This window comes from Entelurus aequoreus, linkage group LG22, assembly GCF_033978785.1.
Source record: "Entelurus aequoreus isolate RoL-2023_Sb linkage group LG22, RoL_Eaeq_v1.1, whole genome shotgun sequence".
Lineage (NCBI taxonomy): Eukaryota > Metazoa > Chordata > Actinopteri > Syngnathiformes > Syngnathidae > Entelurus > Entelurus aequoreus.
The window spans coordinates 18,225,493-18,241,454 of NC_084752.1; the positions used below are offsets into that span (position 1 = coordinate 18,225,493).

At 38.6% G+C, this 15,962-nt stretch overlaps 2 protein-coding genes across 2 annotated transcripts in view; one reads left to right on the top strand and one right to left on the bottom strand.

Moving 5' to 3' along the window:
- The first annotated feature begins 2,707 nt into the window (after positions 1-2,707).
- Positions 2,708-15,962, top strand: part of LOC133639553 (probable ATP-dependent RNA helicase DDX17) — a 104,230-nt gene continuing 90,975 nt past the window's right edge. Inside the window, exon 1 of the mRNA XM_062032949.1 lies at positions 2,708-2,850. The gene's annotated coding sequence lies outside the window, so the exon portion shown is untranslated. The remainder of the gene's footprint in view (positions 2,851-15,962) is intronic.
- Positions 6,852-15,962, bottom strand: part of LOC133639889 (uncharacterized) — a 58,363-nt gene continuing 49,252 nt past the window's right edge. Inside the window, exons 7-10 of the mRNA XM_062033573.1 lie at positions 11,570-11,643; positions 7,713-7,827; positions 7,562-7,644; positions 6,852-7,487 (exon numbers count right to left, since the gene is read on the bottom strand). Of these exons, the coding sequence (XP_061889557.1) occupies positions 7,369-7,487; positions 7,562-7,644; positions 7,713-7,827; positions 11,570-11,643 (391 nt within the window). The 3' untranslated portion in view covers positions 6,852-7,368. The remainder of the gene's footprint in view (positions 7,488-7,561; positions 7,645-7,712; positions 7,828-11,569; positions 11,644-15,962) is intronic.

Sequence of the window (15,962 nt, forward strand, 5' to 3'; positions counted from 1 at the left end):
TGACCCCTCTCTGTCAGTTTACGTGGCCTACCACTGTGTGGCTGAGTTGCTGTTGTTCCCAAACTCTTCCATTTTCTTATAATAAAGCCCACAGCTGACATTAGAATATTTAGGAGCGAGGAAATTTCACGACTGGATTTGTTGCACAGGTGGCATCCTATGACTGGGCCGCTCTCAGTGATTTCCAGCGTGGAACTTTCTTCCACAAATGTTTGTAGAAACAGTCTCAATGCCTAAGTGCTTGATTTTATACACCTGTGGCCGGGCCAAGTGATTAGGACACCTGATTCTGATCATTTGGATGGGTGGCCAAATACTTTTGGCAATGTAGTGTATGTACTGCATGAAATTGCACTCCTTCTTAACTTGAATAGTATCTAAATATTGCAACAAATATACTTTCCAAAAATGTTTTGTCAAAATAAAAAACAAATACATATATTTTCATTGTCAAGCAGACATTTAAGTATTTTTCTAATGTATGGAATGGTAGAATGTATGTTGGTTTTTACAGCATGTTATGTAAATTGTAAAAACTTTTTTAGTTTTTAACAATAAAATGCTGTCGATTAAACTGCCAATTTTTACTGTAATATCTACGATTGTTTTTACAATGTATTACTGTAAGTGGGAAAAAACGTACATTTTTTACGGTAAAAAAATGGCAGCTTAGTTGCCAGAATTTAAAAAAAACAGTGGTATGGTTTTCACAAGTGATATGTTGTAAAAACCAACTATGCAACTTTTTACTGAAAAATAAACAGGTTTTTTTATACAGTATATGAAAACATATACATATAATAGACACAATCTCATTATTCACTGGAACAAGCGGCCCTCTGATGGCAGCCATAATGGCAATGTGGCCCTCAAAGGAAAACAAGTTTGACACCCCTGGACTATGTCAGACGTTTTGGGGGGGATTTAGGCCTGATATATATTTTTGTGGAATGTTCTAATCCGAGACGTGTTTATTTTGTCTGTAGATTGTGCTGTGGACCAAAAATTTTTTAAAAAGCCGCGGGCCGCAAATGGCCACGGGCCGGACTTTGAAGACACTTTTCTGGTTTCCCGCTCCTACATAAGCGTTATTTTTAAATCTAACAAAAAAAATAAAACGAGCAATTACAGCAGCGTCACTGCAATTATTTTTTTAATACCAGCAATTCTGAATGTATCAATTTGTGAGTGTACTAACAATAAAGTGCCTTTGTTTCCTTTCGCCATTGTTCACTACTACACAGGAAGCTAAAATGCTCGTCAACCAGTCTTTGTTATTGATGGGAAATAAATTGAGATTTTGAGTTAAAAAAATATAGTATGTACCCGATTTTACGTTGCTCAGTCTCATCTGGTACAGTAACATTTGGACTACAGAACGTGTAACTTATAACAGTTTTACTTTTAATAGGCTAACAGCTAGATCTGTGAATCTTTGGGTGTCCCACGATTCGATTCAATATCGATTCTTGGGGTCACGAGTCGATTCAAAATCGATTTTTTTTTTCAATTCAACACGATTCTCGATTAAAAAACGTTTTTTTTTCCTGATTCAAAACGATTCTATATTCCTTCAATACATAGGATTTCAGCAGGATCTACCCCAGTCTGCTGACATGCAAGCAGAGTAGTAGATTTTTGTAAAAACTTTTATAATTGTAAAGGACAATGTTTTATCAATGATTGCAATAATGTCAATTTGTTTTAACTATTAAATGAACCAAAAATATGACTTATTTTATCTTTGTGAAAATATTGGACACAGTGTGTTGTCAAGCTTATGAGATGCGATGCAAGTGTAAGCCACTGTGACACTATTGTTCTTTTTTTAAATTTTTTTATTATAAATGTCTAATGATAATGTCAATGAGGGATTTTTAATCACTGCTATGTTGAAATTGTAACTAATATTGATACTGTTGATAATCATTTTTGTTTCACTACTTTTGGTTTGTTCTGTGTCGTGTTTGTGTCTCCTCAATTGCTCTGTTTATTGCAGTTCTGAGTGTTGCTGGGTCGGGTTTGGTTTTGGAATTGGATAGCATTGTTATGGTATTGCTGTGTATTGTTTTGTTGGATTGATTAATTAAAAAAATAAAATAAATAAAAAATAAAAATCATTTTTAATAAATAAATAAAAATCGCTTTTTTAAAAATGATAATCGATTCTGAATCGCATAACATGAGAATCGTGATTCGAATTCGAATCGATTGTTTCCCACACCCCTACTAACAACACTGCCAGCAAAAAGTTAGAAAAGCGTCCCCGTGTGGCCATAAAGAGGTACGTGACACTAAAGCACACGTTTGTATACGGTTTGCGTTTGCTATAAGCCATGTATTGAGGGGCTCAAATTATCATAAATTATGGGATTTATTTCATTGGGGTGAAACTATCATACTATATAGACATTGTTATGTTAGGTCTGGCAAGTTGGCAGACTCTCGACGCTTTATTTTTTTACCAGCTCGTTCTCAGGCGCCAGTACGCACTGCCCCCTAGCGTTTAGGCGGAGAAGATCAAGTAAAAGCATGAAGTCGAAGAGCAGGGATGACCGCGCCCCGCGCTCCCGGGAGCTCATTTGATTGGTCGCTGCAAAGTCCCTTCTTCTTCTTCTCTCGCTGATTTGTCATGCAGTGCGCCACTTTCCCCCCCATCGGTCACTGAGGGAACATGAATCGCTGTCTTGTTAATTATGACACCTGCTGAGAATGAAGGAAGCGTTCTTAAGGTGAAAATGTGATTAAAAGTTGACGACGTCGCACTCGCCAGTCGTCATCATGCCGAATGCGAATTGTACACAGTGCCGGCAGCCAGGAAGCAGCGACACCCAACATCCACTTTTAGGGGTAGGTTATACTTGTTTTCCATAATGTTAATACTGTTAAATATGTGCTAGTCCAGGGGTGTCAAACGTACGGTCCGAGGGCCGACTCAGGCCCGCCAACAGGTTTGAGTTCGCCAAGTCTAAAAAAAATTACTTAAAATGTTTTGAATGAAAGAAACGGCTGTTCTAAATGTGTCCACTGTATGTCGCAATAGCAATTATTTTCACCTTTGTATTCATGGTATCATGATTAGTACATCAGTCGAGGATAATGATCAAACTACATAAATAACACACTGTCATTTTTTTTTATCTTGATAGATTTAAAATTAACACCAATGAGTTGACTGATGAACATTAACACATAATTTATTCAGAAAATATGAATAACGATAAATGAAGATGGAATACTGTTAACCGCAACATGTAATTGTGAAAAAACCCCAACATGATTTGTACAATTTCAGAATGTGCTTGTTCTATTTTTAAAGAAAGAAAATCATTTTCAAGTCTTAATCGTGCCGTGATTTTACCAGTGCGGCCCACTTGGGAGTATATTTTTCTCCATGTGGCCCCCGATCTACCGAAGTACATGTCAAACTACTTCCTTAACGTAAATGACCGCCATAACCACAACACCAGGGGGAGTTCCACTAACCACGTTAAACCCAGATTCCGATCTAACAAAGGTCTTAACTCATTCTCTTTCTATGCCACATCAATGTGGAATGCACTCCCAACAGGTGTAAAAGAAAGGGCATCTCTATCCTCCTTCAAAACCGCACTAAAAGAACACCTCCAGGCAACTTCAACCCTAAACTAACACCCTCCCTTCCACATCATACCTCCCCGGATTGTAAATAATCAAATGTAGATACTTATTCTTATATTTTCTGATCTCTCTCTCTGTGTCCACTACTTGATGTACATATCCTACTAAGTCAGTCCTACACTGTTCCAATGTCTGTTTTTCTGGTGATGCAATTGTTGATGACTGATATCAACCAAACCTAACCCCCCCTCCACATCCCACACCCCGGATTGTAAATAATTCAATGTATATACTCGGATGATTATCCTGTGTGATGACTGTATTATGATGACAGTATATATCTGTATCATGAATCAATTTAAGTGGACCCCGACTTAAACAAGTTGAAAAACTTAATTCGGGTGATACCATTTAGTGGTCAATTGTACGGAATATGTACTTCACTGTGCAATCTACTAATAAAAGTTTCAATCAATCTAAAATGAGTTTGACACCCCTGCTCTAGTCTATGCTATCGCTATGTGGCCCTTTTGTTGTGAAATTGCGGGTTCTTCTTCAGAAGCTGTAATGCTGTTGTCCTTCAGAAACTATTAGGAACCGCGGTGATTTAAGTTTGTTCGACAGGGAGTTGATGTGTTGCTAGACGGTGCTTCAACAATATAGGTCATCTAACGTAAGACATTCACTAAGATTTCATTCATTCAGAAACTGCTACCTGAGGGCTATGAACACTTGGTATGCACCTATGAGGAGAGGGTAAATTTAGGGCCCAAATTAAATTAAGAATTACCTCTGAAGATGAGGTGCACAAATGGTTGAAATAGTTTGAAACATCCTCCCAGCTAACTTGGAGGAAGCTTAGAACTTATCCAAAACTTAAGTTAAAGTACCACTGATAGTCACACACACACTAGGTGTAGTGAAATTACCCTCTGCATTGGACCCATCCCCTTGTTTCACCCCCTGGGAGGCGAGGGGAGCAGTGAGCAGCAGCGGTGGCTGCGCTCAGGGATAATTTTGGTGATTTAACCCCCAATTCCAACCCTTGATGCTGAGTGCCAAGCAGGGAGGTAATGGGTCCCATGTTATAGTCTTTGGTATGACTCGGCCGGGGTTTGAACTCACAACCTACCGATCTCAGGGTCTATTAACTAGATGAGGCAATTCCTGAAGGAATTGCGTGTGAATGCTCCAATGCTGAAGTTGAACTGAAATGCTGACAGAATGTAATAGTTTGAATGTTGGAATGGTTTGAATGTTTGAAGAGTATGAATATCCAGGAAATTTGGTTTGGAACTTGGGAGAGTGTTAGTTTGAATGTCCAGGATGAGTGGAATGTGTTAATATTGCAATGGTTTTAATTGGTTGAAAAATGTCAGAATTGTGCAACTTGGAAAAATGTCCCATTCCTTTCAATGGGAACTTCCTGGAAATTATGGGAAAAGCGGGATTTAAAAAAAAAATCATTAGGAGCATGAATGTCCTGAATGAGCTGAATTGATTGGTGTTGGAATTGTTTAAAATGGTCAAAAGCTTTGAAAAATGTCCCATTGATTTCAAATGGGACATTTGGGAATTTTTTTGAAAATGGTAAAAACTTGAATGTTCTGAATGAGTTGAAATGGTTGGTGTTGATTTTTTTTAAATCGGTCGAGAAATGTTGAATCGGTTTCCCGATGCATAAGCGTTATTTTTAAATGTACCAAAACAAATAAAATGAGCAATTAGAGGAGCATCACTGCAAATATATTTTTAATACAAGCCATTCTGAATATATCAATTTGTGAGTGTCATTTTTTTTGAAAATGGTAAACTTGAATGTTCTGAATGAGTTGAAATGGTTGGTGTCGACTTGTCCAGGGTGTACCCCGCCTCCCGCCCGATTGTAGCTGAGATAGGCTCCAGCGCCCCCCGCGACCCCGAAGGGAATAAGCGGTAGAAAATGGATGGATGGATGGATGGGTTGGTGTTGGAATTTTTCAAATCGGTCGAGAAATGTTGAAGTAGTAACATGTTGAATTGAGAAATGGTATTACGGAATTCCTGGAATTTTTCCTGTTAAAAAACCTTTGTTTTTTGTCCTAATTAAGAGGAATGTTTTGACTGTGGAACGGTTGAAGTGGGTTGAAAATGTGGGAGGAGTAGTCGCCAAAAAAAAGGGTGGAAATAGGGCTTTGGAAAACCAGGAATTCTGGAAAATCCTGGAATTTGTTTGAACTTGGAAAATGGGTAGTTTGAATTTCCAGAATGGTGGAATGTGTTGAAGGTGGAATGGTATGAATAGGTAGAAAAATTTGGAAATAGTATAAGTTTAAAAAATGGCCAATTCATTTTAAATGGGAAAAATGTCCCAGAATTCTGGGAATTTGTCAAGGGAAAGCCTGCGATTCCCGAATAGGCTGAACAGTTTGAAATTGGAACGGTTTGAATTGGGTGTAAAAAGTGGAAGGTAGAGCGCGCCAAAATCTGGAGAAGAAGTGGTAGAGGAATAAATTGATGAATTTTGGTGTAGAAAACCATATGTGTGAAGATACTTTGCAGCGACCAATCAAATGAGCTGCGGGGAGCGTGGTCATTCCTGCTCTGCGCTAGGGTTTCTAAACTCGTGCCCCGAGCCCTGCTCCACCTGGAAACCGGAAGTGTCGCGGGCTCTGGAATGTCACGTGATTGCAACCCAGGATCAAGATGACGTGTTACTACATCATTTTCGCATTTTATATAGAAAAAATGTATTTTTTATGCAATTAAACACAAAATAATTATTACCAACAAGCACGAATAAAACCGTTTTAGGTAACTAGATCACAAATGGAAATACTGCTACAACCTTACAGTACTTGACTGTAGTGCAAGGTTTATATCATAGAATAAAATAGGACAAAATCTACAACACAGTTAGTAAGGGCTATACTAATAAGTGAAGTGAATTATATTTATATAGCGCTTTTCTCTAGTGACTCAAAGCGCTTTTACATAGTGAAACCCATTATCTAAGTTACATTTAAACCAGTGTGGGTGGCACTGGGAGCTGGTGGGTAAAGTGTCTTGCCCAAGGACACAACGGCCGTGACTAGGATGGCAGAAGCGGGGATCGAACCTGGAACCCTCAAGTTGCTGGCACGGCCACTCTACCAACCGAGCTACGCCGCCCCAACAATAACAGTTGATACACACTTCTGACATGGCTGGCAGTAGTTTGCCACAAGTACGTGTATGTATTGTTGGGGACAAATACACATAATCATAAATGGTCATATTTCTGAGCTTTTAGTGTCTGTTCATCACCTGAGAAATAGAACCCACACTTTGTTGCAACCCTCATCCATTAATATGCTCAGGAATCATCATTAGCATCCAACTAGTTTGTGGCCCCGTTTTAAAGCAGTGTTTGTGTTTTTCAGGGGCATGTTAGCCCAAATGCTAGTAAAAAGTGCCAATATTTAGTTATTGGCCCACAAGTTCATCCATAATGACAATCATTTCCGGTCCCTGTGCATCAGAGAACACCCAACATGGAATAAAATAGTGCTTGTAGTTCCAATTTGTGATTCTAGATCTTCGGAAGCCAAATGACACATGGGATTATTGATCGACACATCCTTTTCATGTCAAATTCAAATATTGTGAAGGCTTTGAAGCGGGAACCCGGACAGAGTTGCCTTGCAAACATGGACACTTCACAGTGGAACACAGAGCATGACAGGTTCTCTGATTCACAGGAAGTGATGACGCGGGATGTGGGCGTGGCCTTAAAAGGGTGTCCGTCAGTTACATGATGGCACACTGGGTGGCGCCGCAGCAATCCTTTATGATGGCCACGCCTGACTTAGTGATGAAGGGTTTGTTGGGTGGTGGCTCCGGGATTTGTCTTCTTGGCTTCGGAGGATCTTGTTGGTTAAAAAACACAGAAAATGTTGTCATTCAGAAGTATTTTCTTCACCGTTAAAATATGGCAACTCACTTTGTTTGACCTTGAGCGTCTTCTCCAGTGGCATCAGTTTTAGCCTGAGGAACTCAGCCATCTCCTTGTCCTCCTCTTGCTCCCTGATCAATACAAATATTAGTAATATATGATCAATATTAACGTTCATTGAACTCCTTGAACGGTCTACCTTAATCTTTCCACCTCTGCATCATCCACCAAGAAATCCCTCTTTTGCACCAGTTTATGGATCTTCAGGATCATTTCTTCTTCCTGCTGCTTGTCTTTCTTGCTCTTGTCTTTCTCTGCAGAACGTCATATGACAAAGGAAGCCATATTAAAACAATTATTAGGCAGCTATTGAACAACCACAGCTATTGTTAGAAAACAACAACTATCGAAACAAAGGATAAATCAAATTGTTGAACTTTCACTTACTTATGCTATGCAAGTCATTCGGTTTTCCAGTGGGCTTTTTTGTTTAGTTTTCTCCGCTGCTATGCGGAGCTGTAACAACACAGCGCTGTGCCCGCACAGCACACAGTAGCTGGTGGGGCGCGATATGTTTTCACCAGGCAGCACAGGAAGCCTACTTTAGTTATGTTACGTTATAGCGTCCTCAAAAATCTAAATATTTAAAAGCAAGACTGAAGTTTATGCATGTTTTTAATAAAGGTAATGTTAATAAATCATTAGCACATATTTAAGACCTTTCATGAGGTTTTAGGAGGATTTTAGACATTTTAGGGCCTTAAATTCAAATTGTTGTTAAATGGGAACTGCACTTTTTTGGAATTTAGCCCATTGTTCACAATCCTTTTTTTATTAATTTTTTGCTAAATTAATCAGTCCAACAAAATAATACACAATTCCAATTCCAAAACCAAACCCAAAACATTCAAAATAGCAATCAACAGAGCTATTGAGAAGACACACAAACATGACACAAAACAATCCAAAAGTAGGCAAACAAAAATGAATAATATCAACAGTATCAAAATTAATGAGAATTCCAACATAGCAGTGATTAGAAGTCCCTCATTTACATTATCATCACAGCCATTTATAAAAAATAAAATAAATGTTTTCATTTTATTTTGTCACAGTGGCTTACACTTGCATCTCATAAGCTTGACAACACATTGTGTCCAATATTTTCCACAAAGATAAAATAAGTCATTATTATCACAATTCAATCCACAATCATTTTAAAAGTCATGACGACAGATGGATTTTTTTTAATGCATTCTAAATATCAAACGTAAATAAAAGTTTGCTTACAGCGGAGCTAATGGGAGCTCCACTTTTCCGCCCATAAAAAACAATAAATAACCATTCAAAAAGTGCCAACAATACTCCATTTACATTTTATGATCTGAATATTACCCAAGTATGAGTGACATTGGTATTATAAGCGCTAACACAGTCAAACTATTTAAAGCGGCGATGTAACTTCTGTGTGTCCCTATGTTTATGTCATCAAGTGGTCTGCTATTTCCTCGCTTCCCTGGTCCCTGTAAGTTTATTCAAGGTCATAAACCATGCATCTACCCTCATCTCACATGAGATGTCTGAGTAGGTAATCCAAAAAGTTGGGACACTTTGACAGCCAATTTAGGACCCGAAACTGACTAGGACGACACGAAAAGTGCTTGTTGCCCCCCCCGCCCCACTATACTGTTTCTTCGTGAGGATTATGAGACATTTTTCATCTAAATGAACATCCTAGCAGTCGGCATCCTAATGAAAGCTGATGTTGCACAGTAAATTATGTTTTATTATATTTGTTGGCTCTCAAAGTCTGCAGTGGGCAGAAATCAGTGATGAAGAAAGAAAAAAAAGCAAATGTCGTGATTCATTTTTTAAATGAATGCGCCGCGTATGCTAAAGATGATCAAATACTTAAATATTATAAATGTGCCTGTTACTACATTACATATATACTTGCATCATGTATACAAAACCTTAAAGGAGATGTTTTTAGGGGCTCTATAGGCAGAATTGAACGGCCCCATTGAAAGCGGGCTTTTGATCGCATTTATTGAATATTTAGAGTGCAAACAAAAATCAATCTGTCATCATGTCTCTCATAATGATTGTGAACGATAGGCAAAATTCCCCCAAAAAAGTGAAGTTCCCCATGAAGACTTTTTAAGACATCGCGGATATCCTGTGTGTAAAAATTTAATGAGACAAATGTATGGTAAAATTCATAAATATTCACTAATACAAGGCCCGTCCTAACTGCAATGTGGCCCTTGATGAAAGCGAGTTTGACTTTGTTCTATAAAAACAATCTGGATCACCCCCAAAATTGAATCAATTGTTTTTATCATATTTCCTGAACATTTCATCAAAATATGCCCATGACCTTTTAAATTTATGTGGCTAACTATAACTAACAAACAATAACTTCCTGGTGGAGGTAATAATTAAAGATACAATAAGATTTTGCTCGATGCTCGTGCCATAATTACAATTTAAGTCTGCATGAAATATTTCCAAGGAGAAAATAGTATACTATAGTTCAGTTGACAATTGTGCAAGAAAATAAAAAGGAAACAAAGCCTTGCTGAGGTTTTCAGTATAAAAGCTTAAGAGCGTCTCCCTGGTAACTTGGCTTGAAAAATGAGCGCAAACATCAGCTTTTCCTGCCGTGAACAAGAAGAGTAATGTGAGTCGTAGGTGAGGGAGGCTAATGCTGTCATTGCATAAATCCTACTGCCAGCACAGCAGGAAATGCAGCAGGCTTGTGTTTCTTAAGTGAGTCATATGCACATTTACTGTATATTTGACCAGCGGCAAACACAATTCCAGAGGGGCAAAACACAACACAGTAGTCACAAAGAAACCACTTTATTTGCTCCGACTGATGCTTTTGTTTTCCTTATTTGGAAATAATAGTAGCATGGGACAAATTCTACAATATTGGGTAATACATAACCTTTTTATTGACTTTGACCATTAAGTTATGTGTATCTAGGGCGCAATTATGAAGTGTACAATTAAGTCCACATTTTTAAAGCAGTATGTGCTTTTTTGTATTACTTAGTTAGATTTTACCTTTTTTTGACACCTTCCTTTCTTTCCCACCGGGAGTAAACTTCATTTAAACATTCAAATTAGAAGTTATGGTGAGAATTATTCATCAGTAAAAAATCGAGGAGAAGGGGAAGGATTCAATTCAAGCTTTGATTCTTCCTATTCCTTTTCAGATATGTTGAATTGTGCAAATGTAACCACGTGATGTTCCCTAACGTAACTTGTTAAGCATGTTTGTAACAAATAAATCATAACCATAACAACAAACCTGGCAAAATGTCTCTGTCATTAGTGGGGTTGCAAAGCTGTGTGTGTGTGTGTGTGTGTCCGTCCGTCCGTCCGTCCTTCCGTCCGTCCGTCCTTGAAAATGATACCCAACTCATTTTGCACTGACATTTCAGTTCCTCATGCTAGGTCAGGAGTGTCCAGTATTTTCAGCCCACAGCTAATTTTTTTATTGGTCCTTAGCATATTATGGAAATACAAATATTGATTAGTAATACAATATATTATTAGATTACAAATAATATACAGTGGCTCATAATATAGGACACTGACTTACATTAGATTGGTTTTAGCGTGTTTAATTCACTAAACGTATTAAAGCTGATAGAGTACTTTTATTAATACTACTCGTACTTTGCAGCATCATACTGGCAGGTTTTGTGTCAATGAAACCTGAGCATTATTATCTTCGTATAGTGGAGAGTGTAAGCGTACCTAATCAAGTGGCCAAAGAGAATGTGCACAAGTACTTTGTGTTGTTGCATTCTCAGCTCAACAGTGCATGCAGAGGCGCGATGTGCGTACATTTGACGCATATACTGTATGACGCTCTCACGCATCTGCCACGTCACCCAGTGTGTGTGTGCGTGCGTCCTATTAATACACTATAGCTTTGTGACTTTCTGGTGTAAGGCGTAAATATCACCTGCTTTGCTATGTAAGAGACGATGAGATGCTTTGAATAAAGTTTAGGGTTAGCATGCATTGGTTGAGACGTACCTGCCACTGCAACAATCTGTCTCAGCTCCTGCTTCAAACTCATGATGTCTTTGCACAGCTGGATGTCGTCCATCCTATAAGACAAGATTCCCAATCATCACGGTTAAGAGCACATTCTACTTCTTCATGAGTGGCAACATTTATCACATTACATGTGAAAAAAGAAGAGACAACTAGTTTAACGGTCTCTCATTACAAATGCACTGTTTTTTAAAGTTGCAAGTAGAGATAAATGCTTTAAAATGTAATATCGGAAATTATCGGTATCGGTTTCAACCTCCCGATTTTCCCCGGGAGACTCCCGAATTTCAGTGTCCCTTCCGAAAATCTACCGGGGCAACCATTCTCCCGATTTCCACCCGGACAACATTATTGAGGGCGTGCCTTAAAGGCAATGCCTTTAGCGTTCTCTACAACCTGTCGTCACGTCCGCTTTTCCTCCATACAAACAGCGTGCCGGCCCAGTCACATAATATATGCGGCTTTTACACATACACAAGTGAGTGCAAGGCAGACTTGATCAACAGCCATACAGGTCACACTGAGGGTGGCCGTATAAACAACTTTAACACTGTTACAAATATGCGCCACACTGTGAACCCACACCAAACAAGAATGACAAACACATTTCGGGAGAACATCCGCACCGTAACACAACATAAACACAACAGAACAAATACCCAGAACCCCTTGCAGCACTAACTCTTCCGGGACGCTACAATATCACTACAATACCCCCCGCTACCACCAAACCCCCCCCCCCCCCCCCCATCTTCCGAAAAGGTCTCAAGGTTGGCAAGTATGCTCTAGTATACTCTAGACTGAAGCTGTGTGCCTTCATTGTTTTTGTAGCTGTTTATTTGAGGCATGTTTAAAAAAATAATAATAATAATGCACTTTGTGAAAGTCAAAGTATAGTATTTCCCATAGTTGTAGTGGGTATTAGGATTATCTCAGGGAGAGCATGTCCCAAATTCCAAGCTGCTGTTTTGAGGCATGTTAAAAAAAAAAATGTATTTTGTGATACATAATAAATAATAATAATAATAATACATATGGCAGTGCCATGTTGGCACTTTTTTCCATAACTGGAGTTGAAGTTGTTCTCTTATTTTGGAAAACCTTGTTTCTGATTGATTGATTGAAACTTGTATTGGTAGATAGTACAGTACATATTCCGTACAATTGACCACTAAATGGTAACACCCGAATAAGTTTTTCAACTTGTTTAAGTCGGGGTCCACGTTAATCAATTCATGGTAAAGTTACATTGTTTAATGCATCCAGCGGGGCATCACAACAAAATTAGGCATAATAATGTGTTAATTCCACGACTGTATACATCGGTATCGGTTGATATCGGAATCCGTAATTAAGAGTTGGACAATATCGGAATATCGGATTTAGGCAAAAAAGCCGTTATCGGGACATCTCTAGTTGCAAGTGATAAACGCGTGTTTAGTAAAACGAAAATAACTGAAAAACTGCATCAATATACATAAATTAAAGATGCATCAATAATGGATTTTTAAACAAATCGTAGCTCCTGAATCGTAATCGCAATCCAATTGTGAGTTGTCCAAAGATTCCCTCCTCTACTTCTGATCAGTGTTGGGACTAACGTGTTACAAAGTAACGTGTTACTCTAACGGCGTTAGTTTCGGCGGTAACTAGTAATCTAACGTGTTATTTTTTATATTCAGTAACTCAGTTACCGTTACTACATGATGCGTTACTGCGTTATTTTACGTTATTTTTTATGTAGTATCGGCTAGAAACCGAAGATCTGAGTGTGTTTTATTGCAGCGCTGCAGTGTCGTGCTTCTGAATCTCTTGTGTCACAAGAGGCGTGCTCTGTGTGTGGGGCGGGAGGGAGGGGAGGGGGGGGGGCTGCGCAATACAACGTAAACCGTTGGCCAACCAAAAAGTAACCACAGAACATACGGTATTAGTGTTCTGTGGTTACTTTTTGGTTGGCCAAGTGGACGTGACGACAGGCTGTCCTGACTCAGGTCCGCACAGACCTGAGTGAGGACAGGCTGTCCTCACTCAGGTCCGCACGGACCTGGAGGGGGCGTGCCTTAAGTCCGGCTGGAAATCGAGAGAAATTCGGGAGAATGGTTGTCCCGGGGAGAGGCACTGAAATTCAGAAGGGTTGGCAAGTATGGGATATTCTCACTTCTTTTCTTTTGTCGAGCACAAAGAAAAGAACATTTTAGTTAAATGTAAGTTGTGTTTTGTATCAAAGATCCCGTCTACTGCCCAAAACAACAATTCAAATCTGCCTGGTTAGGCTTTGTGTATGTCACGTGTGCCTTCCTTCGGTGAAGCCAAGTTTACAGCTTTGTTGTTATTATGCTGTTTGTTACTTATGTTGCAGCTATTTAAAATAGTTTTGTCAATTTGTTCTGGCCTGAAATCAATTGGCCCTTTGAAACATATCTTTGTCTTTGTGTGTTGTATGTAGACCACATTGCTTAGCAGAGTTCAGTGATGCAAATGCATGTCAAGTTGATCAACAGATTGTATTATTCTAGGCTGACCATATTCTGAAATCCCAAAAAGAGGACACATATATGCGTGCCAAGGCCGGGACTGGGTGAACATTTGCCAATGATACTCGAACTTGCTTTATAAATAATATATTTATTTAAAGAAAGCATTTTTTCCCCTCTGTTGATAGCGGAGTTGGCGCTAGGAATTTTCAAAATGGGGTCCCAGGGACCCCATCAAGTCATAAAAATGGGGTCCCACAGTAAATTTTTGGGGTCCCACTTTTTTGTAAGCGTTTTGAAAACAAATGACAAATGTATGCATTATCCTGTCATATCTATATTGTGTTTTGGAAAAAGGTTGTCATAAACGTTACTTCATTCATTAAAAAAAGATAATACAAAAGAAAACAAATGTGTATACATAAGTAAATGTATTCAGTTATAAACATTCATTCACTTTCTTCTTTCCTTCATGGATCAAAACATTACCGCTGCTGGTAGTTTTTTCTATGTTTTTATTTAATAAGTTGTAGGTGTATTTATTTCAGTATAAAACTGTAAAAAGTGTTTTGCTTGGGTCATGAAATGATGATAATGGTGTGCCAGGGCATACATACATTTTATATTTAACGCATAAATCTCTGGAGTCTACATCAACTTCAGATCTATTCCTCATTTTAAAATGTTTTAGTTTTTGTTATGTTTTTGTTTATTTTAATAGTATTTTTTGAATGTGCTGTGGGCCTTTAAAACATTGGCTGTGGGCCACAAATGGTAACATTTTTTTTTTTAAAAACACAAAAAGTGCGTTAACGCCAACACTGGTTGACACAGTATAACAAAATAAGTCACACTTATATTCTGTAACATTCACAGTTTTGGGGAAAAAAAGTGCAGAGGTAGAAATATTCAAAATAACCTCTTGTATTGTGTTTTATGTTGCACGATTGCACCAAGAAAAATTCCTAGTTTGTGAACCCGTTCTCAAACAATGGCAATAAAACTATTCTGAATCTGATTCTGATTGTATATAATCTAAACATAAATAATGCCTCAAAACAAGTTAATTAAATTTAAACAAAAAACAGCAGACGAGCTCTCGCCCTGCACAGCTGTTTTGTGCTTTGTGGTGTCGATATGGGCTTGTAGATCTTTGGCCCCTTTATTTGCCACAGATATATACGTTCCTGCTTTGCACACAGTGCATTCTGCTTCCCATGTGTCACGGTCAGGACGAAAACACGAATACTTTTCCCGCAAATCATCCGTGAAGTTGCATTTACGTTTCGGCATTTCTTGTTTTCATGTCTCTCTCCACTCACTAGCTCTCTCGTTCTGTGTCTCTGCCCCTCCCTCACGAATGTTGCTACGTGCGCGCACCTTTAGTTTTTTTTTAACCCCTTCTTAACTTAACCCTGGACGTACATTGAAAATACACGCAACCCTAATTCAAAATGCCGGACATTTGAGGCATTTAAGAAACCCCGCCCAGACAGCCCGGACACCCCCGCAAAAGAGGACATGTCCGGGGAAAAGAGGACGTATGGTCAGCCTAATTATTCTCCAGTGCGATAACCGTACTGAAATGAAGGCTAAAAGGGCATTAATGGGAGCTTTAAAAAAAAAAGAAACTAAATAGTTACTTTTCACAGTAATGCATTACTTTTTGGTGTAAGTAACTGAGTTAGTAACTGAGTTACTTTATTTCAAAAGTAACTAGTAACTAACTAGTTACTGGTTTTCAGTAACTAACCCAACACTGCTTCTGATAGACTATTATTAGCTAACCACAGTTCTCAGTGTTGTCAAGCTGACACGGCAGGTGAGGTTTGTCATGAAGACGTCATAATGTCTGTGGCAGATGGAGAACATGCGACGTGAATTCATCCAGCGATGGA